The sequence below is a fragment of the Pelophylax lessonae genome (assembly GCF_965119305.1).
Source record: "Pelophylax lessonae genome assembly, chromosome: 2".
NCBI lineage: Eukaryota > Metazoa > Chordata > Amphibia > Anura > Ranidae > Pelophylax > Pelophylax lessonae.
The window spans coordinates 635,988,770-636,016,091 of record NC_138769.1 but is presented as its reverse complement, the minus strand read 5'-3'; the positions used below and the strand labels follow the sequence as shown (position 1 = coordinate 636,016,091).

The following is a 27,322-nucleotide window of genomic DNA, read 5'->3' as shown; positions in this document are numbered from 1 at the left end:
TATAGACTATCGTTCTGTGGCCGTAGGCGATATTCATATCGCCGAGGTCACGATATTTACAGGGGGAAAGGACTCGGAGGAGGACTCACAGACTTCCGTGTTAGGCAGGGGAAGCCGGGACACTTCAGCGGTGAGCATACATACATTGATCACTCGTGCACTGCAGCCCGCCCCACACGTTCAGCGAGTCTTACTCTCCTCCCTAGTTTTTTCAATGGCACATTCAGGAAGCCAATCACGCCGTGATTAGCTGCACAGCGAACCAATCACGCGTGCCTGCACACCTGATTGGTTCCGCTGTGCCGCTACTCACGGCGTGATTGGCTTCCTGAATGTGCCATTAAAAAAACTAGGGAGGAGAGTAAGCCTCACTGAATGTGTGGGGCGGGCTGCAGTGCACGAGTGAGTAATGTATGTATGCGGCTGTGCTCCTTTCCAGGCTCCTACTAGTCCACCTCCAGCCTCCTACTACCACCACTATGAGAGACTGTCTGTCACGGTATAATCTGATTGAGTCCACACTGACACTGACTGACTGTCACTGAGTAATTGATGTTACCACATTAACCCTGACCTGCCCAGTGCCCTGTATCTGCAATTAAAATTTACAAGGCTGCCTGCATGCTTCCTGATTTCCATTCCCAGCATCCTTCCCAATCCCTACAGTGTCACTAACATTAACCCTATGGTACAAGGCTGCAGTGTGCACTGAATCCCATTCCCTACAGTAACATTTAGGGAGAGAGACATGAGAGGACAAGAGAGAGAGAGAGAGAGAGACATGAGAGGACAAGAGAGAGAGAGAGACATGAGGACAAGAGAGAGGACAAAAAATTGGCAAAATAAATGGAAAAAATGCGAAACACCGCGTTCGGCCTTCGGCCAAACATTTCATTATTATTCGGCTTCGGCCAAGAATTTCATTTCGGTGCATCCCTAGTCCTTTTTCTCCACAAGTAGAGCTTTCTTTTGGTGGTGTTTTGATCACCTCCTGTGGTTTTATTTTTTGCACTTTAAACAAAAAAACCTGTCCTTTTGAGAGAAAAAAAAATTCTAATAAGTGTATTTTGATTGGTTTGCGCAAAAGTTATAGCGTCTACAAACTATGGGATAGATTTTTGGCTTTTTAATTTTTTAAATTATTTTTAATAATGGCGGCCATCAGCAATTTATAGTGGGACTGCGACATTGCAGCAGATAAATCTGACCCCAAGTGACACTTTTGAGGACCAGTGACATAATACAAGTGATCAGTGCTTAAAAAAAAAAAAAAATCTACGGTTACTGTATAAATGACACTGGCAGGGAAGGGGTTAAAGGGGTTCAGTGTGCTCCTAGGGAATGCTTTCTAACTGTGGGGGATGGATATGCTAGAGGAAAAGCGAGATCTGTGTTTCAGCTAGGGATGTACCGAAATGAAAATTCTGGGCTGAAACTGAAAATTCAGGATGCCTTTGGCCGAAAACCAAAAATTACTTTTCCCCCAAATGATTTTAAAGTAGTTTTTTTTCTATCATTTTATTAATATTAGATTAATGTAAGTCGGAGTACACCGACTGCGGCGGCCATTACTTTTCGGAAGGAGACATGAAAAAACACATACATATGAGTGCTAAAGTCTATCCAACATAATGACTGAATGCTGGAAGGAGGGAAAAGGGAAGGGGGGGAGAAAAAAATCTAAAATAAATTGGTAAATAAGTATGGAATGTCCATTAAAAAAGTCCATTGAATAAGATATCCAACTGCACCAAGCAGCTCTTCTCAGAAGTGAGGAAAATTCTGGAACAAATACAAAAAGCACAGAACAGCGCTGTAAGCCTCGGTTCACATTTATGCGATGCGGGAAGGCTGCGAATCCGCAGCCTGTTCCCGCATCGCACACGCACCCCCGGCAGTTCACACTGCCATATGCGATACGCTGGGGGTGTCAATGTAATCTTAACGACACCCCCAGTTTGATCGCATATCGCAGTGCGATCGTGCAGTTCGCACAGGATCGGATCGCACAAGTGTGAACTGCTGTGCGATCCGATCCTGATGCGGCTGCCAAAAAGGGTCCCTGTGCGTGTTTGGTGCGGCTGCGGTGCGAATTTAGCCATACAAACTGTATGGCTAAACTCGCACCGCACAGCCGATCGCATGTAATGTCGGAGCAGTGCGCTCCGACATTACATGCGAACCCCGCACACGCACAAGTGTGAACCGGGGCTAAGTGCAGACAGATTTTATTGAAGTGTGTTAAAACAAATGTAGCAACTCGCAAGAAGCCACGGCATGAAAAGGCTGTTGTATCAATGGTTGAGCAAGACTCCTCCTAGGTGGTGCCGACCATCCACATGTAAGGACAAAACCGAAGTAAGCCGTCCGTCACAGGAGAGGTGCTGGCTGTCTCCTGTGATAGTCCGGCTCCCAAGCGGAGCTGTGATGCGGATTTGAAGATGAATATGGCAGCGTTACCCGGAAGCTGAGGAAAGAGCGTGCATGTCCGTTTGGGACTGGGCGCATGCTCAGAAACGCGTCGTGCGCCCACCAGCTCGAAGCAACAAAACGCTGGAGGAGAAAAATCAATGCAGATGGTTTACATCTCCACTCCAAGTCACCTAAAGCCAAACACCTGAAGCTCAAAAGTTCTGGCGCTTTTTTTGAAGCTTGAATCGGGCAGATTTGGGCAGTTTTATGTATGTGGTTTTTTTTTTTTTTTTTTTTTGCACGTTTTGTCATGTGACTTGGTGCGTTTTTCTGACCCAGGAAGTGGATGAATAAAATTTCAACAACAAATGATGAAACCGATGATCTTTTTATCTATTGGCTAATAAAAACGCTGCATAAATGTGCCAAAGACGCCCCACTCAGGTGTGAATGCAGACTAACAGTCTAATGTACCGTGTCTTCAGTCTATCACTATCTGCTGATGCATGTCTCCAGTCTCCAATAGCAATTCTCTTTTGAAGTCTCCAGAATTCAGAGTTAAGGCAATGGGGCAGAGGATGGGGGGGACACTGCTGCGAATAAAGGGGGGGTGTGTTATGTAACAGGGATTCAGTACACTACTGTGAAGAGGGTGGGGGTGATGTGAAGGGGGCCTGAGAACAGTACTCTGAAGGAAAACCGTGAAATGAAGAGGGGACTGAGGACACTGATGTAAGAACGGGTTTGTAAAGGCGTCTTCGCACAAACATGGGATTCGGACCTCTGCTGGAAGAGAATTTTTACTGATCAGACTTCCCGTAAAATGTAATACCCTGGCCATAGTTTGTCAGAGGCTGCTCTTAAAGACCCCCTATATAATGTGGTTTAGGGCTGCATCCAACGATTATTTTCATAATTGATTAGTTGGCTGATTTATTGTTTCAGTTAATCAGATAAAAAAAAAAAAAAAAAAAGTGTTCTTAAATATCTCCATGCAGTTGTAAATATAAATGCCCAATTATATGCTTAGGGAGCAAAATCTCGAATCCACTCGGAGAATAAGACGGAAGAGGTATACAGGCGGTCCCCAGGTTACAAACAAGATGGGGGCTGTAGGTTTGTTCTTAAATTCTTAAATAAATTCTTTTATTCCCTCCCCCCCCCCCCAGTGTCGTATTTGGCACCTTTCAGTGGGGGGGGGGGGTACCTGTTTTTCACAGGTACCCTTCCCCACTTCCGTGATACGGCGCCGTCCCTCAGAAGTTCGGCCCCCTCCTCCGCCGCCGAGCCAAGAGGAATGCGCAGCGTGCTTCGCGCATGCACAGTAGGGACCCACCCGTGAAGCCGCAAGGCTTCACTGCCGGGTTCCCTCACCGGCAATGGTGGCGGCTGCGGTGTCGACATCGCTGGACTCCTAATAGTAAAAGTCAGCAGCTATAGTGTGTAGCTGCTGAATTTTAATTTTTGGAGGGGAAATCCGCTTTAAGTTGAATTTGTTTAGAAGTCGGAACATGTACATTTTTTGGCTGGAGCTACACTTAAAAATGTTTTGAATTTTGTGGATAGCATAGGGAAGGGGTAACACCCCTGTAACAACATATATATATATTTTTTTTTTTTTTGCTGTCTGCGCCCCTGTTCAGAAGATTTCACCTCACTTTCTGTCCATGTGACAATTGGATTTTGAAAATTTTGGGTTGTTGAAATAAGGATTGGTGATAAAGCTTCAGTGGAGACACCTTTTTTCCCATGATGACTTTTACAGGAGTGAATTTCCCATCCTATGGGTAGATTTCTCCTTACTTCCTTTTGTCTCCCTCCGTTTGTAAGTCGGATGTTTGTAACCCGGGGACCCGCCTGTACAGTATATACTATTAGAGGTTGAATCTGGTAAATATCAGATTTGGAGATCAACTTTTTTTTTTTTTTTTTATTTAAAAAAAAAAAAAAAAGGCTGTTTTGCCAATTTTCAGACAGAACATATTATGTCCTAGGCAGGTGTCTTGCGGTCACTTATGCTGGCCATACAAAAACAATGCCTTCCTCCAAAACCTTTTTAATTTTAAGAACGTTTGTTCAATTTTGTAATCGTAAGGCTTCTTTCACACGGCCGCTCCGCTGCTTTAGTCCGCTGCCGGACTTTTTTTTTTTTTTTTTTTTTTTTTTTCACGGAGCGGTTGACATTTGTGTCATTCGCTCCGTGTGCCCGCATATCATCCCATCCGTTTGCGGATGATACGCTGACATAATGTAAGTATATGGCATTGCGGATGTCAGCGGATGACACTGCTGACATCCGATTTTTCCTTCCTTTCCGTTTTTTACACGGATGAAAAAATAGGGTTCTGTTCCGTTCCAAAAAACGGAACAGAACTGAAAGGAGGAAAATCGGATGTCAGCGGACATCCGCAGTGCCATTCACTTACATTATGTCCGCAAATCATCCGCAAAAAAATAGGATGATTTGCGGACACACGGAGCGGCCGTTTTGTTGGGCAGATTAAAAAATGCACTACATCCTTTTTCATTGAAGTCTATTGAACCAATAAAGCAAAAAAAAAAAAGCAATTTTGTGTTGGAAAAAAAAGTAATTGACCCTTTCCAAATAAGCAGAGGCTGAAAAAAGCATAGATGTGTCAATAGGAAACCATATTAAATGAATTGTAGTGCGTTTCTGCAAGAAGCACCAAAAAAAAAAAAAAAATGCATAGGCGTAAACCAGGCCTAAGATGACTAGCAGCAGCAACGTGTGTTGTGTTTTTTTTTTTTTTTTTTTTTTTTTTTTTTTTCATAATGGGGTTAAAATAAACTAAAATTAGCCCTTTTAGAGTACAAAAAGAGCAGAAATTTGCTACTATAAGGGGTTCATTTATACTGTGGAACAGTGAAAGTAATATATATTACTTAGAAAATATACCCAGAAGTAGGATATATGGGCATTTTAACTTGGAGACCTGAAGGTATTTGAAGGGTTGAAGAGAGATGCAAATCTTTTATATCAAAATAGTAGTGCTAAAAGCTTAGACCACCTTCCCCCCCCCCCCCCCTCTTTGGATATGGTTATTTTAAATATAATGCACAATACCAGTAAAAGTTTACTTTAAGGCTCCATGTACACGGGACGCTGGAAATGGCCGTTTAGGAGCAGTTGGGCGTTTTTTTCAGAAGCCCCTGAACCCATCTACATTTTATCTTATCTGTCCATGTACACCAGGTCGTTTACAGTCATTTGCAGGCAGTTGCGTTCAGGGACTGTTTTTAGAACGCAATTATTTGCGTTCGAACGTGTGTTTCCCGGCGTTTCAAACGCGTCTAAACGCGATGACCCGCGTTTAGCGTTCGCGTTTTTCCATTTTAAAGGGGAATAATTTTTTTGACCTCTAGGAACGCTTCTAAACGCAAACGCCCGCAAACGCTGCTAAACGCGGGTACAAACGCGACTGAACGGACGTTTCAAATGTCCTAAAAATTCCAGCATTCAAAGGGACTTTTAACAACGTCCCGTGTACATGGAGCCTTATATGCAATTGTAATGCCTTCTATTACCTCCAGTCTATCAGCCTTCACTGGGTTCAGATGCTGATCTGTCCTGCACAGTCTTTAACCACTTGCCGACAGCCCACCGTCGAATGACAGTGGAGCAGTGTGGCTCTCATTCAGCCCACCCTCAAATGACTGGAGTGGTGCGGCTCTCGTTTTGGGACGATGTCATATAATGGCGCCCCAGAACGGCCTCTCTCGCCCGCGCTGTGTTCCTAGGACATGGTGCTACCCTGATCTTGGTAAAGAGCCAATGACATGGCTCTTTACCCATGTGATCACCTGTGTCTAATCGCAGCCATTCACATGTAAATGCAGAAGTGCCATTTATCGGCGCTTCTCGCCTCACACTTTTAGTGTGTGGGGAGGAGAGCCGATAAGGGGCTCTTCCTCGAAGGGGAGTCAAAGACAAGTAATCGGGGCACTGATCATCAGTGCCCTGATTACAATAAAGCAACAGCGGTGCCTTTCAGTGACACCAATCAGTGCCTGCTCATCTGTGCTGCCCGTTGTGGTAGAAATGAATGGGGCCTGGTGCATAGAGACTCGCTTAGTGTGCGGAGAACTGCGCTGAAAAGCGCACTTGCGGAAATTAATACGCACCAAGCGCCATTAATCCCTTGTACTGAAATTTCAGTACAATGTACAGCTCTATTTTGTATAAAGAAATCCTAGCGCGCTTGGCGACAAAGAGGGAAATAGGCAAAAAGCTGTGTCACAGTAGATGTCAACAGAATAAATCCTGCTCCAACACAGGACTCAGTCAGAAAATAATGGTTTACAATGGGGAGGTGGGGACTATACAACATAACCAATCGGAGACATGTATGCATGCAAAAGTTCAATAGAAAAGGGCAGTGTATGGTAATGGACAAGCTGTGCCGTGCGCTAGAGTTTCCAACTGTTGGATGCAAAAGGAACCATGCACTATTGCTAACAATGGGACCCACGTGTAATGGCTACCAAACACCATACAATGGAACTAGCATGTATTTGGAACTCGCATGTATTCGCATAAACGCGCCCCGCCAATACATATGCATGCACTCCCGTCATAACCTGTTCTAGTGAATCCTAAATAATATAGTTCATAAAAAAAAATACCAAATTGATAGTGATTATGCTACTTTTCCAGTAAATGAGACTATATCTGCAACGGAAATAGCAGCAGTGTTTCAATCATGTGGATCAAGCATAATAGAAAGCTACCAGCTATTACTTCAGCTAAAGGGCAGATGCTTACCAAAACGATAATTCCACATCACAAACGTATCTAAGCCAGTGAATGCTGGGGTCCCATCTAGCTGATATACATTTGCGCGACGGACCTCACATCGCACTCCCATAGATCTGGACCGGCATTCGCTAGACGCTCAGAGCGCCCCCAGTTTGGGAGATCAGGCGAGTGGTATGCAGTCTCCAATTTAATGGAAGGTTTCCACAACTAACAGTCTTCCCTCAATGCTGGTTAAACCCATATTCACTGTACATAGCGAATACCGATAAACCGACACTGGGGGATATAATGGCAATTTAAATAAAACACTTTCTGAAAAATGTCCACACAAATATTAATTTTCAACAACACCATCAGTGCCACCTATCAGTTCTCATCATTGCTGCATATCAGTGCCACCTCATCAGAGCCTATCAATGCCGACTTATCAGCGCACATCAATGAAGGAGAAAAATTGTTCACCAGTGCCAATAGATCATCTGCACCTGAAAGCTCTAATCTGAATGCAAGAGACCTGGCACCCGGTGCCCAGAACTGGACGGCATATTCAAGATGTGGCCGGACCAGAGTCTTGTAGAGTGGGAGAATAATCTCTTTATCTCTGGAGTGAATCTCCTTTTATACATGCTAGTATTCTGTTGTGTTTGCTTGCAGCAGCTTGGCATTGCATACCATTGCTAAGCCTGTTGTATACTAAGACCCCCAGGTCCTTTTCTATCTTGGATGCACCCAGAGGTTCACCGCCTAGCGAGTAACTTTTTTTTTTTTTCTGACACCCAAGTGTATTACCTTACATTTTTCAACATTAAATCTCATCTGCCATGTAGTTGCCCACCTCATTATTTTGTTCAGGTCTGCTTGTAAGGTTACCATGTCTTGCATAGAAGATATTGTCCTGCTTAGCTTAGTATCGTCCACAGCGACTGAGATTGTGCTGGTTATCCCATCCTCTAGGAGTTATTTTATGAATGAATTAAACAGGATTGGTCCCAGGACAGATCCTTGGGGGACCCCACTTTCCACACCCGAGCAATCTTGAGTATTTCCCATTTTATCATCACCCTCTGGACTCACCCCTGGAGCCAATTTTCAATCCAGGTACTCACCCTATGATCCGTTCTACGTACCTTAGTTTGTACAGTAAATGTTTGTACCTTTGCAAAGTCTAGATACACCACATCCACAGGCCTACCTTTATCTAGATGTCCACTTACTTCTTCATAGAAGGTTAACAAATTGGTCTGGCAAGAGAGATTCTTCATGAATCCATGCTGATTACTACTAATACCGTTTCCATTACTAAAGTCTTGTATATAGTCCCTTATCACCCCTCCAAAATCTTGCAGGCTACTGATGTCAGGCTAACCGGCCTATAATTCCCCGGGATATATCTCGGCCCTCTTTTTTAATTAGTGGTACCATGTTGGCTTTTTTTCAAATCGGCTGGCACAATTCCTGTCAGACTATCCATAAAAATTAAGAACCATAGTCTGGCTATCACCTGGCTGAGTTGTTTAATGACCCTCGGGTGTAAGCCATCCAGTCCCAGTGATTTATTTGTTAAGTTTTTCAAGTTGAGTCTTCTGTTAACCATGAGGGTGCTTCCTGTGGTTTATTAATTGTAACATTACAAGCTGGGCTAGGGTAGCCCCCCAATTCTTTTGCGAAGACTGAAGAGAAGAATTTATTTAGCACTTTAGCCTTCTTTCTGTCCTTTTGTGGCCAGATTCCCTTCGTCTTTTATGGGGCCAATGTCTTCTGGTCTCGCTTTCTTACTATTTATATACTTAATTTCTTGTTTTTGTACCTTTCGTGTTCTAGTTTAGCCACCTTGATTGTGCCTTTACATTTCTTATTGCATTCTTTGTAATGTTGGAATGCTGCCAATGACCCCCTTAGCCTTGTATTTTTTGAAGGCCTTTTCTTTAGTTTTAATATAACTTTTTATGTTGGAGTTTAGCCACCCAGGGTTTATTTTAGCTCTTTTAAACGTATTCCCCTTTGGAATGCACTGGCCGCTCCCTTTTTTATTATCTTCTTGAAGCACTCCCATTTTTTCCTCCATGTTCTTTGTTCCTTTGGTTCTATCCCATTTTGTATTGTCTAGCAAAGAGTGCAGTTTAGGGAAGTTGGCTCTTTTGAAATTCATTGTCCTTGTATTACCCTTGTGTTTCCTATTTTTAGGATTTTATACTGAAACTAATTGACCTATGGTCACTGTTTCCTAAGTTGCCCCATATTTCTACATCCGTGATCAGGTCTGTATTGTTAGTAATCAGTAGGTCTTGTAACGCATTGTTTCTTGACGGTGCTTTCACCATCTGACCCATGAAATTGTCCTGCAAAACATTTTAAGAACTGCCAAGCCTTAGGTGAATGTGCAGTTCCTTCTGCCCAGTCTATCTGGATAATTAAAATCCCCCATTATGACATTTCCCCTCCTTGCTTCCATTCCAAGCTGTGATAGAAGGTTCGCCTCCCCCCCACCTCCCTCTGGTTTGGGGGCCTATTGCATACGCCCAATATTACTTTCCACATAGTGGATTCTACCTCCTTTTTAGCTCCATTCGTGATAGTGTCCTTCGTATTTGCCTGCACATCGTTCTAGATATACAGACGTGCCCCTCCCCCCTTTTTTACCTTCTTTATCTCTGCAATATAGGGAATAGCCCTAAATGGTCGCCAGCCTATCATGAGAGCTGTCAAACTAAGTCTCTGAAATTCCCACAAAATCAAAATCCTCCTCATACATTAGCAGCTCCAGTTCTCCCATCTTGTTCTCCAGACTTCTAGCATTGGCATACAAATCTCGTAATTTTTGTCCTGTTGCATACTATATCCTCGTTCGATGTTATGAGGCTGCACTTACAATTTGTCCGCCTACCTACCTTGGGTTTAGGATCTCTGGACACACTACCGCTAATGCCCGCTGAATCTTGCTCACCTGAACTTTGCTGGCTAATTCTACACCTGCACCCAGCCCCCCCCCCCCGTCACCTAGTTTAAAAAAAAAAGCCTCTCTAACTTTTTGGCCATCTTCTCTCCCAGTACGGCTGCACCCTCCCCAGTCCCTCCCTACTAAAGAGCCCAGTAGTCGACTGAGAGGTTGGCCCAGTCCTCCAGGAACCCAAAACCCTCCTCTACTACTCCAGCTCCTCAGCCACTTGTTAACTTCCCTAATCTCCCGCTGCCTCTCTGGCCTGGCTTGAGGTACAGGTAGTATTTCTGAAAATACTACCTTTTGGAGGTCCTACTCCTCAATTTAGCTCCTAAGTCCCTGAAATTGATTTCTAGGACTCTCCATCTCCCTCTAACTTTGTCATTGGTACCCACATGTACCATGACAAGCTTGGTCTTCCCCAGCCCCACCCTATAATCTGTCCACCAAATCCGTGATGTGCCGAACCTGAGCACCTGGTAAACAACAGTTCGGCACTTGCGGTCTTTTTGACAGATTGCCCTCTGTCCTTCTAATAATTGAGTCCCCTACCACCAGAACCTGTCTTTCCTTACTGTTAGCCTTGTTCCCGCCCTCATTGGAGGAGTTCTTCCCCTGGCAGCAAGGGGTGTCATTCTGTTCCAGCAATGCTGGTCCCTAACTGATTTCCCCAACATCACGCATCAGGGTGTATTTATTGGGATGTTCCAGCCCAGGACCGGCCCCCTTGCTTCGTTCCTGTCGCCCAGCTCTGATGCCTCCACCCTTGTATCTCGGCCTGCCTCTGTGCGTGCCCCTGCCCGCACCTGCCTGGTACATTCCCAACTCTCCTTCAGTACGGAGATTTTTCTCAGTGTTGCCAGTTGCTTCCCTAGATTCAGGACCTGAGCTTCCAGGGAAGCAACGTGCTTACATTTTGTGCAGCTGTATTCGCCCTTGATCGCCTGATCAAGGAATGCATATATGCCACAAGATGTACAACGTGTCACATCTCCACACCCGCCGGGCATTGTACCCGCTAATCTAATGGGGGATTGGGAAATGTAGCTATGTCCTGTTTAGCTGTTTACTAGCTTCCTGACTCTAATTTCTCAGCACACAGTTACTCGCCACACTCCTCAGCCAGTTTTTTTTTTTTTTTTGCCTAGTCTGTGTCTCTGTGCTTCTGCACAGCCGCCCCTGTATTCTGACACTTGCAGGCCTTTCCTCATGGGACATGTAGTCCTGGGCAGGAAGTGAGTGGTTCCAAAGGCAGAAGTTTTTTTTTTTTTTTTTTTTTTTTTTTAACCTTGCTATAGGGGCACTCTACTTTGCAGCTTGCTATTGGAACACTCTGAAGGCTGGAGGAACCAGAAGAGGAGGATCAGTGCTATTGTGCATTATATTTAAAATTAAACATATCCATCTCAGCTTTCAGTACTACTTAAATATAAAAAAAAGATTTATATCTCCCTTCCACCCTTCATATAGCTTCATGTCTGGCTTCTAGTTAAAATGCCCATATATCCTACTTCTGGGTGTATGTATTAATAGATATACCGGTAAGTAATATATATTACTTTCACTGTATAAACGAACTGCTTATAGTAGCACTTATCTGCACACATGCTGCTTCTACTACACATCTTAGGCCTGGTTCACAACTATGCGCTTTTTTGGTGCTTTTTGCAGAAATGCACTACAGTTTATCTGGTTTCCTATGGACACGTTCACATCTATGCTTGTTTCAGTCGCTGTGTATTTGGAAAGGGTCAGGGACTTTTTTTCAACACAGAGCAGTGCTTTCTTTGCTTTTTTGGTTCAATAGACTTCAATGCAGAAAAGCATGTAGTGCGTTTTTGCCGCAATTTGCGTTTTTTTTTTATCTGCTTAACAACAAATTAACCTAAAAAAAAAAATAGCAAAACGCAAATCACAGCAAAATCGCGTGTGCAAAAAAACGCACAGCAAAAACAGATCAAAAGCAAACTGCATAGTGCATAGGTGTGAATTGAGCCTTATGCTGGCTGTACATGTATCGATTTTCAGGCGAGACTATTCATACGAAAAATCTTTGTACATTCGCTGAATGAAAGAATGTTGTTTTGAAAATTTGTACTTTGACATTTAATTTTAAAATGAATGCAAACCACATACGCTGTCTGAAAATTCCTTTGACCAAGAAGTTTTCTATTCTGCCTCTTCGCATTTTCCCATCACTGTGGTTGAAAACAAACGTCGATTTGACCAAACTAATGATTAGAGAATCAAACGAACATTCTTAAAATTTAATTTTTTTTGAAGGAAGACAGTTTTTGTATAGCCAGAATGGTAGCTTTTATCAAGCTACCTACCTTTTGACAAGTCTGTTATATGTAATATATTACAGTTCTGTCTGAGATCACATTGGACTGTTGTGCCGATTTTCAGAGTCTGATATTTACTAGATTCAACCTGTAATAGTATATACAGTATATCTCTACTGTCTGTTATCCAGGGTGGATTCCAGATTTTGCTCCCTAACCATATAGTTGATTCATATTTACTTAGGGGAGAAGCGTTTTAACCTCAGGCAACGCAGGGGGTTCTTTACTGTTAGGGCTACAAGATTGTGGAATTCTCTACCACAAAAGGTGGTTTCTGCGGGAAGTATGGTGGCTTTCAAAAGACTCTTGGATGTACATCTCAAGGATCAGAACATTCAGGGGTATGAGAGATGATTACGGCCACACACACCTACACAGGTTGAACTGGATGGACTATTGTCTTTATTCAACCTCCACTACTATGTAACTATGTATATAGATATCTAAAAATCCCCCCCCCCCCCCCCTTTTTTTTTTTTTTTTTTTTGTTTTTTCTTTACATATTAACTACAATTATACACCATACTTCTTTTCTTATGGATATTTTTTAAGGATATAATCTGATTAATCCAAACAATCGATTATAAATATAATGGTTAGTTGCAGCCCTACTTTTGATATGCCTATTTTTTCTTTCCTTTAGGCTCTGTTCACATACTGGCGTCTCTGATCGCAGGCAGAATTGCTGTGATTCTTCCTGCGACCCCGAATCATTGCAAATTGCAGGACGCCTAGGCGATTCCCGTGACTTGCAATGGCACCCCAAAATTGCAGCGATTGTCACCTGACAAATCGCTGTAAAATCACGCAAACGCAATCGCGGGACGCCTATCGCCCCAAAAAAAGTATATGAACTTCTTTTAGGGTGACAGTCGTCCCGCAATTCTGTTTGCGCGATCCAAGACGCCAGTATGTGAACTGAACCTTATTGTATTTTATGTAAAATCTGTTCTTGCAAATAAAACTGTTCTTGCAAATAAAGAATGTATTAAAAAAAAAAAAAAAAAAAAAACCTTTTCATTCCAACAGAGGCATGTCCCATCCAGACTCCACTCACTGACCTCACTGCTAGCTCACGCGTTGCACTGTCAAGGCTTTCTCAAAGGCTTATTTTATATTAAACTTAATGGTTTTATCAGCAGCACTATGAGGAATGAAAATGGTGACAACAGCATAGAGGTATCATACAATCCTTTGTATGTTTAGTAATTTTATTGTCTTGACTATATACACTGTGTTGCAGACACTGGTCTCATGTACTCCTTGAAAAAGACGATTGTTGGTTTGAAACATGTTGAGTTTTTTATATGAATCTGTTTAATTTTGCAATGAGAATTGTCCCCCTGATTGCTGTTTAAACCTGTAATATGGCCAAAAGTGTACAGTATGGTTTTTATGCCATGTTGGATAACAAATGGCATAGTTTTAACTGTGTCTACCTACTATTACCACAATGTTTGTGAGTGCCCTAAAAAGTCCTTGCTACATACTTGGTCGCTCTGCTGTCAAACATGCTCAGAAGAATTACAAACAAGGAAAAATGCACAAAGCTGTACATGGGAGTCAAATTTGCATGCTGTTTACATGTAATCGGCAGGTTGTTAGCTGCTGATTTTACATCCATTCAGTAAAATACACAGAGGGGAATTTACTAAAACTGGAGCAGCTGTGCATGGCAACTAATCAGCTTCTAGCTTTTATTTTCTAAGCTTAACCACTTCAGCAAAATGACGTACAGGTAGGTGATTTTGCAGGAAGTGGTTGGTTGCACCGTAGCTGCAGGCATCACCATTGGTGCTGTATTTTAGAGCTGACAGTCGACTTTCTTATAATAACTGATGCGGAGGGGGTTCTGAAAAAAGCCAAATTCGGCTTTGATCGGGTCTCCGATGTAAAAAACCCAGAAGCGACGTCACTTCCAGTTCACTCAGCAGCCAAAAAAAGACTAGGGCTGAAACAACTAATCGATTAATCGATTATAATCGTCAACTAATCGATTATGAAAATAGTGGTCAACTTTTTACGTAATCGATTAATCATCAGCCGATTAGTTGTCCTTCATACAGAATGCATTATTTGTTTACATATCAGAAAATACAGTGCAACACACATACAGCTCAGTAAACCATCCATACATGTCAGTAGATGACAGAGAACTTGTGAATGTGTGAGGAGCAATGCCTCATGGGAAATGTAGTCCTGGCAAGAGAAGGAAGTGATTCTAAAGGCAGAGGTTTTTTAACCTTGCTATAGGGACACTGTACAGTACTATACTTTGCTGCTTCCTATAGGGGCACTTTGAAGGCAGAAGGGGCTGTAAGTGCCATGGGGGGGGGGGGGGGCAGAAGAGGAGAATCAGTGCTGCTCTGTGAAAAATCATTACACAGAGAGGATAAGTATGACAAGATTGTTGTTAAAAAGAAAAGAATCCAACGTTTACAATCGCTGTAAGAGCTCTGTGCTGGGAAGATCAACATCTGAACCCAGAGAAGGTGGAGGCCGATAGACTAGAGGTGATAGAAGGCATTACAATTACATTTAAAGTAAAAGTTTATTAGTATTGTGCATTATACTGTATTTAAAATTATTATATCCATGAAAAAAAAAAGTCTCAGCTTTTAGTACTACTTTAATATATAAATATTATTTCCCCCCCTCCACCCTTCATATACCTTCATGTCTGACTCCCAGTTAAAATATCCTGCATATCCGACTTCTGGGCATATTTTTTTTTATATACATACACATGAAATAAAAAAGCATGCTGCTGCTTCTAAATGTCTTCTGCTGCCCATACATGTATTGGATTTTTGGACAAAAATATTTGCATCTATGTTTGTTCAAAAATGATTTGTATATTTGTTGAATGGACGAGTGTTGTTTGAAAATTCCACTTGCTTTTAACAATAAATTTTAAAATGAATAAAACTTCTGAGCAAAAACCACATCCACTATTTGAAGATTTGTTTGATCGAGAAGTTTTCTATTCTGCTCCTTCAAATTTTCCTGTCACTGTGGTTGACCCCGGACACCAATATACACTAATGGTTAGAAAAATCGGATGAATGTTTTTAAAAATTTTCTAAAAAAAAATGTAGTTTGTGTATTACCAGCATAAGTGACAGCAGGCACAGGGAGCTTGTATCAAACTACCTGCCTATTATTAATAAGGGAGTCTATCATAAATATTATATACAAATCCGGTCTGAAAATTTGCAAAACAGTGTTTTAGGTCTTTAAAAATATTGATCTCGGAGTCTGATATGTACCACATTTAAACCTCTAATAATACATATATCTGTTTCAGAGTGGATTAAATATCCAACTATATAGCTGGATATTTATATTTACCACTACATATAGATATTCAAGAATATTAACTAAATTATACACTTTTTTTTTTTTTTTTTAGGTTTTTAGTCGATTTAATCGAAGCAATAATCGGCCAACTAATCGATTATGAAAATAATTGTTAGTTGCAGCCCTAAAAAAGACCCTATTCAAAAACGCAGATCTTGACGTTTTAAATGCAGAGTAGGGGTATGAGGTAATTTAGACCCCAGATCCCTCCATAAAGACTGCCTGCCACTGCCTATTACTGTCACAAGGGATGTTTACGTCCCTTGTGACCGCAATAAGTGATCAGAATTGTGTGTATCTTTTTTTTTTTTTTTTTTTTCACAGTTCCCTAAAAACAAAAAATGAGACAGAAATTTTAAAGCTTCTAATCCCTCTGTGCATGTGCACCAAAGAAAACACATATGTAAGTCGCGCCTGCAAATGTAAACTGTGCTCAAATCACACATGAGGTATCACCACGATCGTTAGAGCGAGAGCAATAATTCTAGTACAAGACCTCCTCTGTAACTCTAAATGGGTAACTGTTAAGATTTTTTAAAGCGTCGCCTATGGTAATTTTTTAGGTACCGTATTTGTTGCCATTCCACAAGCGTGCTCCGTTTTAAAGTCTGACATTTAAGATCTCTATTTACTCAGCGTAACATCTTTCACATTTTGCAAAAAAGTTGGGCTAACTTTACGGTTTAGTTTTTTTTTTCCAATTCATCGAAGTGTATTTTTTCCCCCAAAAAAACTGCGTTTGCAAGATGGCCACGCAAATACAGTGTGACATAAAATATTGCAAAGACCTCCCCTCCCTTTTTATTCTTGAAGTAATTTTCTAGCAAAAAATTCTGATTCAACTGATGTCAGAAAGAGGCCTGGTCTTGAAGTAATTAACTAAACACTAAAGTTGGAAGCTGATGGATTATTATTCACAGCTGCATCAGATTCTGTCTTGCTTCACTTTTTGTGGAAATTCTCCCCAGTATTGCTAAGTGGAAGGCATCATGAACCTCTGGGCCAACCAGCCCCAGGACTATGTGCAACAAAGCTCATTTTTTAATTTTTTTCTAAACGTGCACAATTACTATCTATATTGCAATCTATCTGGAGTTTAGCAGTAAACCTCAACAAGTTTCAGCCGGCTGTTTGCCTATAGATATTTCAGATGTTGGTTCTTTCATTTCCATAACTAATCTTGTGCCTGACTGACTTATTTTTTTATTTATTTATTTTTTCAATTTAGGGCTGTGGTCTCCTTTGGCACCAAAAACAGAACAATTGGTGTTGCTGCTAAGAATCAGGTGGGTTTTACTGAAAGTAAAAATGCGTTTTTTAAGCTAACATTTCTTTTATAAATAATTTAGAGCAGCCTTTTTCAGATGGGTTTCTTCAGGGATGCCTTGGCAAAATGCCTAAAAATTACCCAAAAATTGTATACGTGCCCTTGGGTGGATCAAGTCTGTCTTTAAAGCTGGCCATACATTATGCATTTTTCTTATTCTTTTAGATTAAGTGCCGGTTCAAACTAGTGCAATGCCAGACATCGCATGTAAATTGCAATGTATTTGCTGTGCAGATCACATGCGACGTCTGTGCGATGCGATTTCAGCCATACAAAATGTGTGGCTGAAATCGCATTACATTCGCACCAAAATGGTGCCAGACCCTTTTTTTGGTTCGCACTGGAATCTGATCGCATTGGGAGTTCATACCTATGCAATCCGATTCCTACACCATTTCACAGTTTGCACTGCGCTCTATGAACCAATCTGAGGGTGTCATTACCTTTTACATTGACACCCCCCAGCAATTCGCAGATCTGTGTGAATCACTGTACGATGCGGGAACCAGCACTGATTCGCAGGGTTTCCCGCATCGCACCAGTGTGAGCCAGGCCTAACCTATTAACTATGTAGTGCAAGGGCCTACCTGATTACATTTTTAAGTTGAAAATGTTTTGGTTTGACCTCAAATTTATATGGTTTTGGAAGATTGTATAATTTATGGCCAGCCTTAGTTAGTCACGGGTTTTCATTGTTCACCGTTACAACTTACCAGTCGCCAGTGTCCTAACATAGTAACATCATCAACGTCCTCGGTTGATATGGAGGAGGTTTCGCCTCTGCACAGCATCCTTGTTTGCCCTTCCTAGTTAGCACTGGGGTCACATAAGCTAAGTGAGGGAGAAAAACCCTGCAATACTAGTCAGTAGCAGTGTGCAAACCCCTATTTGCTTTGGAAGAATAAATCACGTTTGGTGTCCTACATGTGTGGACGTTGCTGTGTTATGTAAAACTCTTTATGCCCCATACACACGTGCAGATTATCTGCAGACTTTTGTCTGCAGACTTACCTTTTCTATGTAGTGCAAGGGCCTGCCGGATTGCATACAAATTGAAAGTGTTTAGGTTTGACCTCATATTATATGGTTTTGGTAAGTCTGCAGACAAAAGTCTGCAGATAATCTGCAGGTGTGTATGGGGCATTAGTTTTTACATTTTTGGGGTGCCTCAAGATTTGATTGAGAGATTAAGTAGAAAATAGAATTCACACTACCCGCAATGAGATGATTCTGCATTCTCTATAGTTCCCTATGCAAAAAATATTTTTTAGTTGTAGCCCAGTGTTTAGCAACCCAGTCCTCAGGGCACACTAAAGGCCAATACACACGATCAGATTATCGAACGATCTTGCATCCGATTTTTGTTGCATGCAGGTCTCATATGGAAAGTGAAGAGGTTACTTTCATACGAAAATTCCCGTACGACAGAATTCAACTTCAGAAGTGATGTCAATATTTTAATTGTTTTGTATGTATTCTTTCGTTTCTGAACATGCCTAGTCTTGCTTGCTCCTACTGTTTTTTTTCGTACGGAAACTGTACTAATTAAACGAAATTCGGACGTTGTGTTGACGTACGATAAAAATGTTATAGCCTGCACATCCAGATTTTGTCGCCCGAAAATACGTAATCAGCTGTCGAAAGCATGATACTAACCGAAAATCGGCAGATCATTCGTCGGACGAAATTTTACTTCCGATTTTCGTATAGTGTGTACGGGCCTTTACAGGCTAGAGTTTAAGTATTACTTTGGGGAGATGCAGACTAGAATACTGCAATCACTGATCACTGCAAATGATATTACCTGTGATTTATTTCAGTTTTCTTGCAAACCTGGCCTGTTAGTCGGTCCTGAAGACCGGAGTTGAGAAACACTGTTGTAGCCAATGGGCACAGAAGGAGGTAATAGGAAAATTCCCCAAAGTGAGGAAAGCTCCAGCAGACAGTTGTCCCCATTAGAAGATGACCCCCTTTATATAAGTAATCCGAGGATCACCCTGCCTAACATAATGGATCACCCTGCCTAACATAATTAAAATAATGAAACAATATGGAGAGCTATCCAACTTAAAAATTAATCAAAATATCAGAAATATTAAATATCAATATCCCCAAACAAGAAGAGGAGATGTTAAAAAAAGAATTTCAGTTTAACTGGAGAAAATTAGTTAGTGTCTTTGAATACTTGCAGCTTTCCCATATCTGACCTTTTACATCTTGGCGCGAGTAATTTTATCACACATTAACTGGAGAAAAGATGAGATTAAGTATCTAGGGATTAAATTAACCCCAACCCCAGAAAAACTCTATAAAGCGAATTTTCTACAACTTCTGAATGAAATAAGAACAGAATTGATTATCTCCAAGAATTTTTTCCTGGATAGGGAGAATAAATACGATAAAAATGACAATCCTACCTAAAATCCTATATAAATTCCAGATGATCCCAATCCCTCAAGTATTTTTTAAAACACTTAGAATTGTAATATCTCGTTTCATTTGGAAACCTAAAAAGCCAAGGGTAAAGTTTGCTACACTTAGTAAAGGAAAGGGACAAGGGGGATTAGCCCTACCCGATTTTAAAAATTATTATTTTGCGTCAATACTCACAAGGGTGATAGAATGGACAAAAAGAAAAAGTGATAGAAACTGGGTAACAATAGAAAGCACGATGAGTGGTACACACTTGGCAAAAGTAGTATGGATACCTTCGAGGTTTAGAAATTTGGACACTAATGCTCACATAATCACACGACATGCTATTAAAGTTTGGGATAATATACATAAAAAAAGAAAACTGGAAGCACAACTCACCATTGATCCCCTTACAGGGCACAAATTTTTTTGCACCAGGGGAAGAGAAGGAATTGGGTAAATGGATAGAAGGAGAAGCACGATTGGGGGACATAATAGAGAAGGGGAAAATCATAACCCTGGCAGAGTTAAAACAAAGGAAAAGAAATTGGAAGATGAATGAGTGGAGATATCTTCAGTTGAGGCACTTCACATTGACTTTACCTCAGCCACTGAGAGATATGAACCACCTTCGCCCTTTTGAGCAACTGTCTTCTGGATAAGATAGCAAATAATATTTCAAATGTGTATAAAATACTGTTAACAATAACAAAAGAGAGAGGACTATCATTAAAAGAAAAATGGGAAAGGGCCCTTGTAGTAACAACAAACAGTGGGATAAGAGCCTTCAATTAGTACATAGATCAGCGATAGACACCAATACTGAGGAGATGAACTATAAATTGCTCACAAGGTGGTACAATACTCCCGATAAGGTAGGCAGAATCCAGGCAGAGAGCTCAAGACTTTGCTGGAGGGGCTGCCAGATGATAGGGACTATAGCCCATATATGGTGGGAGTGCCCTAAAATTAAAATATTTTGGAGAGAAATTATAGACTTGATAATTAAAATTACCAAAATAGATATTCCTATGGATCCTTGGAAATGCCTATTCCATGGAACTCATATGTCAGTGAAACAATATAAAAAAACACTACTTCCCCATTTATTAAATTCAGCCAAGAGTTTAATCCCCCTAAAATGGCAAAAAGAAGAACCTCCCTCCAGTAAAGATTGGTTGATTAAAGTAGAGAAAATTAGAAGGTTAGAACAATTGAGAAGCTGGGAAGAGGAGGAACAGGGGAATGGAGAGGAAATTTGGGATGAATGGCAAGATTTTTAAGGGTTCAAGGGAATATAGAGATTTAATAGGAGTTGGATTGACAGAAGAGATAGGGGGGGGGGAGGGAGGAGGGACAAAGGGGGTAAAGGGTAACATGTGAATAATGTGCATGGATAAATTCTCCAGTGATTGGAGTGTTGTAAATATTATTTTTTACCTGAAAAATGTAATAAAGAAATATAAATAAAAAATAAAAAGATTACCCCTTTTAGTTTTCTGTGAAGGCTGAATTATTTTAATGTTGGTGACTGTAAACACCAGGAGATATACTGTGTCCAAAGTGGTCTTGGAGAGAAATAAAAACCTGCCAGAGTTTCTAACCTTCACCTACCCCACCCACAACCATATAAAAAGTTTTGGCAGGAGTTCCACTTTCATGAAGAGATAAATGATTCTGTTCAAAGTCCTTGACATCGCAGTGCGTACTAGGCGTATCCTGGAGGCTTCACTGAAGACACAGGATGTACCCAATTAACGGTTAAAGAGTTGAAGTTGCCTTCCAGTCCCAAATAATTGGTTTACCTTTGGCGTGAAACTTGCTTTCAGAATACCACGGTGTGTCCACAGCTATGAAGGTTTTTCCAGTGTCTACAACTTTTTGCTGTTCATTGTGCCTATGCTTTACTAAGTTTTTTTTTTATTTTTATTTTTTTTAACATGATTTGGAAATCTTTTGCACATTTACTGCTAGGGAAGATGATTGACAAAAGAGCTTAATGATAATCGTCACAAATGAGCTCTGTACATTGATTACTAATTGCCGTCAGAGCTGTATGTCCAACACAAAATGTTTCTGATGATATTGGTTTCTCTCTACATACAGCTGGTCACGAATGCTACAAATACAGTGTCCAGCTTTAAGAAGTTCCATGGCCGAGCTTTCAATGATCCATTTATTCAGAAGGAGAGGAAAAATTTGGCTTATGAACTGGTTCAAACAAACAACGGAGGAGTTGGGATTAAGGTAGTAGCTTTTCAGATATCAAGTTCCAGTTGATTGTCATAACCTTCTAATGAAACCCCTTCTAATGAAACGTGCGATTCTTGTAGGTAATGTATTTGGAAGAGAGCCACATGTTCAGTGTAGAACAGATAACTGCCATGCTGCTCACTAAACTAAAGGAGACTGCAGAGAACAACTTGAAGAAGCCGGTCACTGACTGTGTCATATCTGTAAGTATGAATTGCATTTAGATTTGCTTTAGTCATCCAATTGCCTAGAGTAAAGCACACTTCTTGTTGCCTCTAGTAACCAGTAAGATGCTGCTTTTTTTTTTTTCAGTTCTGTATGCGAAAAAAAAATCTGTTACAGGCAGCAAGAACACTTTTTGTTTCAGACACTTTGATACAGGCAATGTAGTTGTGTACTATAAGTCCTATGAGATCTGGGGGAAAAAATCTTTTGCTTGCTGTTTTTTCTTTGGTAGGTTCCCTCATATTTCACAGATGCTGAACGAAGATCTGTTTTGGATTCTGCCCAGATAGTTGGATTGAACTGCCTGAAACTGATGAATGATATGACTGCAGGTTTGGAAGACTTTTATTTCTAGAAATGACAAAGGATTAAGACAAGTACTGTTGTGTTTGGTTCTATTTTTAAAATTTTTTGGACATGAGCTTATGATTTCATTTTTCTGGAGGTTTCATACTCTGTATTTTCTATCTAGTTTACATTTGTTAAGATATAAAAATTCATTCGAAGATTTAGAAACCTTTCACCCTGCAGCAGAGGGTATCTGCTAATAGACAACTTCTTTTCCCATTAAGTATAGCCTCTTTCCAGCCTAGCATGTTTGGTAATGTAATTTATTGTATACACAGTGACTGAATGGGATGTAATTCCTCAGGCTATCTTACAAGACTTTGGACTTCTGGGTCACTCATGTCTCTAGAATAACACTAAAGCACCACTCTAGTACTTTACAACTAGTATGCAACTGAGGCTCAGAGCCTTGCTGTTTCACTTGAAGGATTCTCCAAAGGTTCGTATTCTGGAAAGTGCTAAATACAAAAGCATGGTATTAATAGCTCATCTCTATGATGGAGATATAGATAGTAGGGATCGACCGATTATCGGCAAAGCTGATGTATATCGAGGGCCGATATGCACTTTCCCCGATATATCGGAATCGACCCCTGAGGTTATTGATATTTCGGGAAAGTGCTGTACTGGAGTGATGCCTGCAGCTAGAGGCATCACCCCAGTACCGGTGTCCATAGCCGACGGTTGGCTGTCTTGTAATAACAACCGATGCGGCTGAGAAACCACTTGGCTGTCATAACAAGGAGCTGGAGGGGACGTCTTCTCAGAGACCCGGGCAACCAGCCACCAAAGAGAAGACCCAATCAAAGCCTCTTTCGGCACTGATCAGGTCTCCGTGCAAAAACCCGGAAGTGATGTCATGACATCACTTCCGGCCGGTACTCGGCGCCAAATTCAAAAAAATACAGCATTCAAAACAGCTAAACTTGGCGTTTTTTGAATGCTTTTAAGTAGTGATCGACCGATATCGTTTTTTTTTTTTTTTTTTTTTTTTTTTTTTTTAATGCTGATACCGATCAGATATCGGTATCGGCCGATATTTTCGGACATGTAAAAAAAATTTTTTTATTTATTTTTTTTTTTTCCTACAGGTACTCCTTGTGGGTTCTTAATGTGGTGCTTTCAGCTCTACAGAACCCTCCCTTTGAAAATATTCGGAAGGTTTCCCTGCTTTCCCAGCCCGAAATATGGCCTTTTTTGATGGTTATCACCTCTGTGCGTAGGGTGTCGGAACTGACGGCGCTATCCTGTCCGCCTTATTGGTAGTGCTTTGCCTCTGTCCGTCATTCCTCCCTAAGGTGGTCTCTGACTGTCATTTGAATGAAGACATTGTGTTGCCTTCCCTGTGTCCCAGGCTAAACATCCGAAGGAAATTGCATTCCTTTGATGTGGTCTGGGCAATTATGGTGTACCTGGCAGCTACTGAGTCTTTTAGGAAGTCACTCCTATTTGTGCTCATGGACGGACCTCACAAAGGGTTGTCCGCTTCTTCTGCAACCGTTTCCAGATGGTCAGATAGACTGTGGTTCTGGCCTATTGCTTCAGGGGTCAAGTTTCTCCTTTCCCTGTCGAGGAGCACTCTACTAGGGCGCTTAGGGTCTCCTGGGCTTTCTGCTATCAAGCGTCAGTGACACAGGTTTGCAAGGCGGCCACCTGGTCGTTAACACACTTTTACAAAATTTTTATTAAGCGGATGTGTTGGCATCTGCAGATGATTCTTTTGGCCGCAAGGTTTTGCTGGCTGCTGTTTAGAGGACCTGTTCCTCTTTGAGGGTGTATTTTGTTTTCAGGTGAGCTCCAGTTTATGGTTGAGCTCCATGTTACCTGGTTGGCTATAGTTATCCTTGGGAATTTTTTTCTTTTTTTTTTTTTTCCCCCCACCCCCCTCATGTTTAACACTGCTTTGGGACGTCCCAATGGTTAAGAATCAGGAGCTGTGTCCGTCAGTGAACGAAAGAGAAAATGGGATCTTTGACTTCCCGTAAATTCCATTTCTCTGGTCGTTGACAGACACAGCACCCACCCCTATGTGGAGTTGGCTTTTTTTTTTTTTTTTACACTGCTTGTAACAAAACGCAGTGCCTATAGCTGAGAGAGTGTATACCCCCTGGGGCTGCCCATAGGTGTAGTCAAGCTTTTTCTTGCCTAGGGTCCTCCTCTTGTAGGGAGCAGTATAACCCAATGGCTGGGAAGAATCAGGAGCTGTGTTAATGAACCTCAGAGAAAACCATTTTTAAAACCATTCAATGTATTTGGATGGTGTATGAGTGCAACTTTTGTTGATACTATTAAATTTTAGTGCAAAATATTGTTTTATGGGTAAAGTTTTTCTTTAGGCAAAAGCTTCTTCCCAAAAGGAAAAAAGTCGCTGTCCAGAGGTGTCTCCCTTGCTTTTCATCCAGAGTCGGGGCACCCTAATAGTGTATTGCTTGCCAAATCACTGGGTGAAAATAAAGGGGGGGAGCCTAAAAAGTGAAAACTAATTCAGCCACCACAGAAGTCCAGTCAAATGCTTCCTAAGCTTAAACCTGCTCCCATTCCAAACCCTATCATAACTACCCTGTAAGGGAAAGGCTTTCTATACTTGCCTATTCTGAAGGCGTGCTGGTCTGGTCACATGATTGCCTCCCAGTGTTGGTATTGTTGGTCTCTATAGTCTACATTATATAGTTTATTTATATTGATATTTTCTTTTTAGTTGCATTGAATTATGGGATTTATAAGCAAGACCTTCCATCTCCTGAGGAGAAACCCAAAATAGTTGTTTTTGCGGATATGGGCCATTCCTCCTTCCAGATAATGGCCTGCGCCTTCAATAAAGGCAAATTAAAGGTATGATTTAGGGAATAAATAGTAAATTTTGTCTTGGGTGCGATAGTCCTCTTCTCGGCCAATAACCCGGCTAAATATTGTTTCCTAGGTTCTTGGGAGTGCATTTGACCCATATCTCGGAGGAAGGAACTTTGATGAGAAGCTAGTGGAGCATTTTTGTGTTGAGTTCAAGTCTAAATATAAGTTGGATGTTAAGTCCAAAATCCGTGCTCAACTGCGTCTTTATCAGGAGTGTGAAAAGCTGAAGAAACTAATGAGCAGCAACAGCACCGATATCCCTCTTAATATTGAATGCTTCATGAATGATATAGATGTGTCTGGACGTATGAACAGGTGAGCTATAGTACTGTCTTTTTTTTTTTTTTTTTTTTTTTTTTTTTTTTTTTTAAATGTTCCTGACCTTTCTTTGTACCTGTGGCTTAATCATTGGTGTGTCCTTTTCTAGATTTGAGTTTGAAACGCTCTGTGCTGACATTCTACAAAGAATCGATGCTCCTATGCGTTCACTGATGGAACAGATTCAACTTCAAGTTGAAGACCTCAGCTCAGTGGAAATCATAGGAGGTGCTACTCGTATTCCAGCAGTCAAGGAGAGGATTGCTAAGTTCTTTGGGAAAGATGTCAGCACTACTTTGAATGCAGATGAAGCAGTTGCGAGAGGCTGTGCTTTACAGGTAAAATCTTGCTTATGGTTATTAGGCCACCTCCGATATTATTCTGTGGATTCCTGGATTGTATGGATAGGTTGGAATAAAGGGTCGGTGGTCAGCATCTTTTTAGATTTTATGATGGAAGCATCCACTTCTAAATTAAATATGTACTCTTTAGCCACTCAAGTGTAATTAAACTAAACGGTAGGATGTGTATTTTATGTGTGTTTTTTAATTTATTATAATATAAAAGATGAAGCTTTCTGAACTTGGTATGGTTAGATTTGATTTTTGATTGCTATTTTTGATTGCTACTGATTTAAAACCCACTGAAGAGAAACTGATTAGCCTGTTGCAGCCAATCCGATTACAAGTCTTAGCAAAATAGTATTGAAGTATTGGCATTTGATGCCAAGCTGCTGTTCCTGTTCAGTTGTTTGCCTGAAAATGCCGTGTGCAGCCTCTCCATTCCAGTACAGCTATAGAAGTGTGGGTTGCATTTTGTTGATGTACAGTACTACATTACATCTACCAGCCTCTGCAATCATTCCTCATACATCCTACTGCTTCAGCAACAAGAGTGCAAATATTGACCTGTGGATTCATTTTTAGCCCTGAAGTACATTCCGCTCTCTTCTCTGATGAATGACCTCTTCATCCTAAGCCTACTGAGTGATACTATAGAGATGATGGGGTTAATGGAGATGGCAAGGTGATGCTTTCATCGTACAAAAGATAGCTATTGTATAATATTTATAGGGATCAGAAGGTGTCTAAAGTATGCTTTTTACAAAGTGGATGTTTTAACTCTTTAAAGTGCAGCTTCTCCCCACCCCCACCATTTTTTCTGTTTTAGGTAGAGCAGAACAGGGAAGAATATGTTGTGTTTTTCTGAGATCCATGCTCATTTTTTGTACATCTTGGTCTTTTAAACAACCTTAAAACAATATCTATTAACTGTTTAGTCCATACAATCTGTGGATACCTGTTATATTGCAGGAGAAGGCTTTAACGTTTACTATTCTCTTATTGTTTTGTGCAGTGTGCAATTCTGTCCCCGGCCTTTAAAGTACGAGAGTTTTCAGTGACCGATGTAGTACCTTATCCCATCTCCTTGAAGTGGAGCACCGAAGCAGACGAGGCTGAAGGGTAAGAAGTGCTGACTTCCCACTGATGGGATTTTGCATCTAGTCCAGACTCTTCTCTTCAATTTTAAGTCAAACTTTTATCATTTAGAGAAGTTCCTGGAATCTTTTATGGGAAGTTCAGAGAACTGAATGGTAGTTTTATAAAAGGTCTAAAGACTGAATTAGACAATTTAATGTGGTGGTTTTTTTTTTTTTTTTTTATCGAAGTGTATTTGCTCCCTTTTTAAGTTTCTATATTTTTAAAATTGCCAGTAGTATACTTTTACTATTGTGAGTAAAAAATCTGCAAGAC

At 41.0% G+C, this 27,322-nt stretch overlaps 1 protein-coding gene across 1 annotated transcript in view; it reads left to right on the top strand.

The window, feature by feature from the left end:
• Positions 1-27,322, top strand: part of HSPH1 (heat shock protein family H (Hsp110) member 1) — a 72,290-nt gene that overhangs the window by 11,013 nt on the left and 33,955 nt on the right. The window contains exons 2-9 of the mRNA XM_082245259.1: positions 17,061-17,118; positions 21,681-21,821; positions 21,908-22,030; positions 22,285-22,384; positions 25,099-25,232; positions 25,321-25,565; positions 25,678-25,906; positions 26,925-27,031. Of these exons, the coding sequence (XP_082101385.1) occupies positions 17,061-17,118; positions 21,681-21,821; positions 21,908-22,030; positions 22,285-22,384; positions 25,099-25,232; positions 25,321-25,565; positions 25,678-25,906; positions 26,925-27,031 (1,137 nt within the window). The remainder of the gene's footprint in view (positions 1-17,060; positions 17,119-21,680; positions 21,822-21,907; positions 22,031-22,284; positions 22,385-25,098; positions 25,233-25,320; positions 25,566-25,677; positions 25,907-26,924; positions 27,032-27,322) is intronic.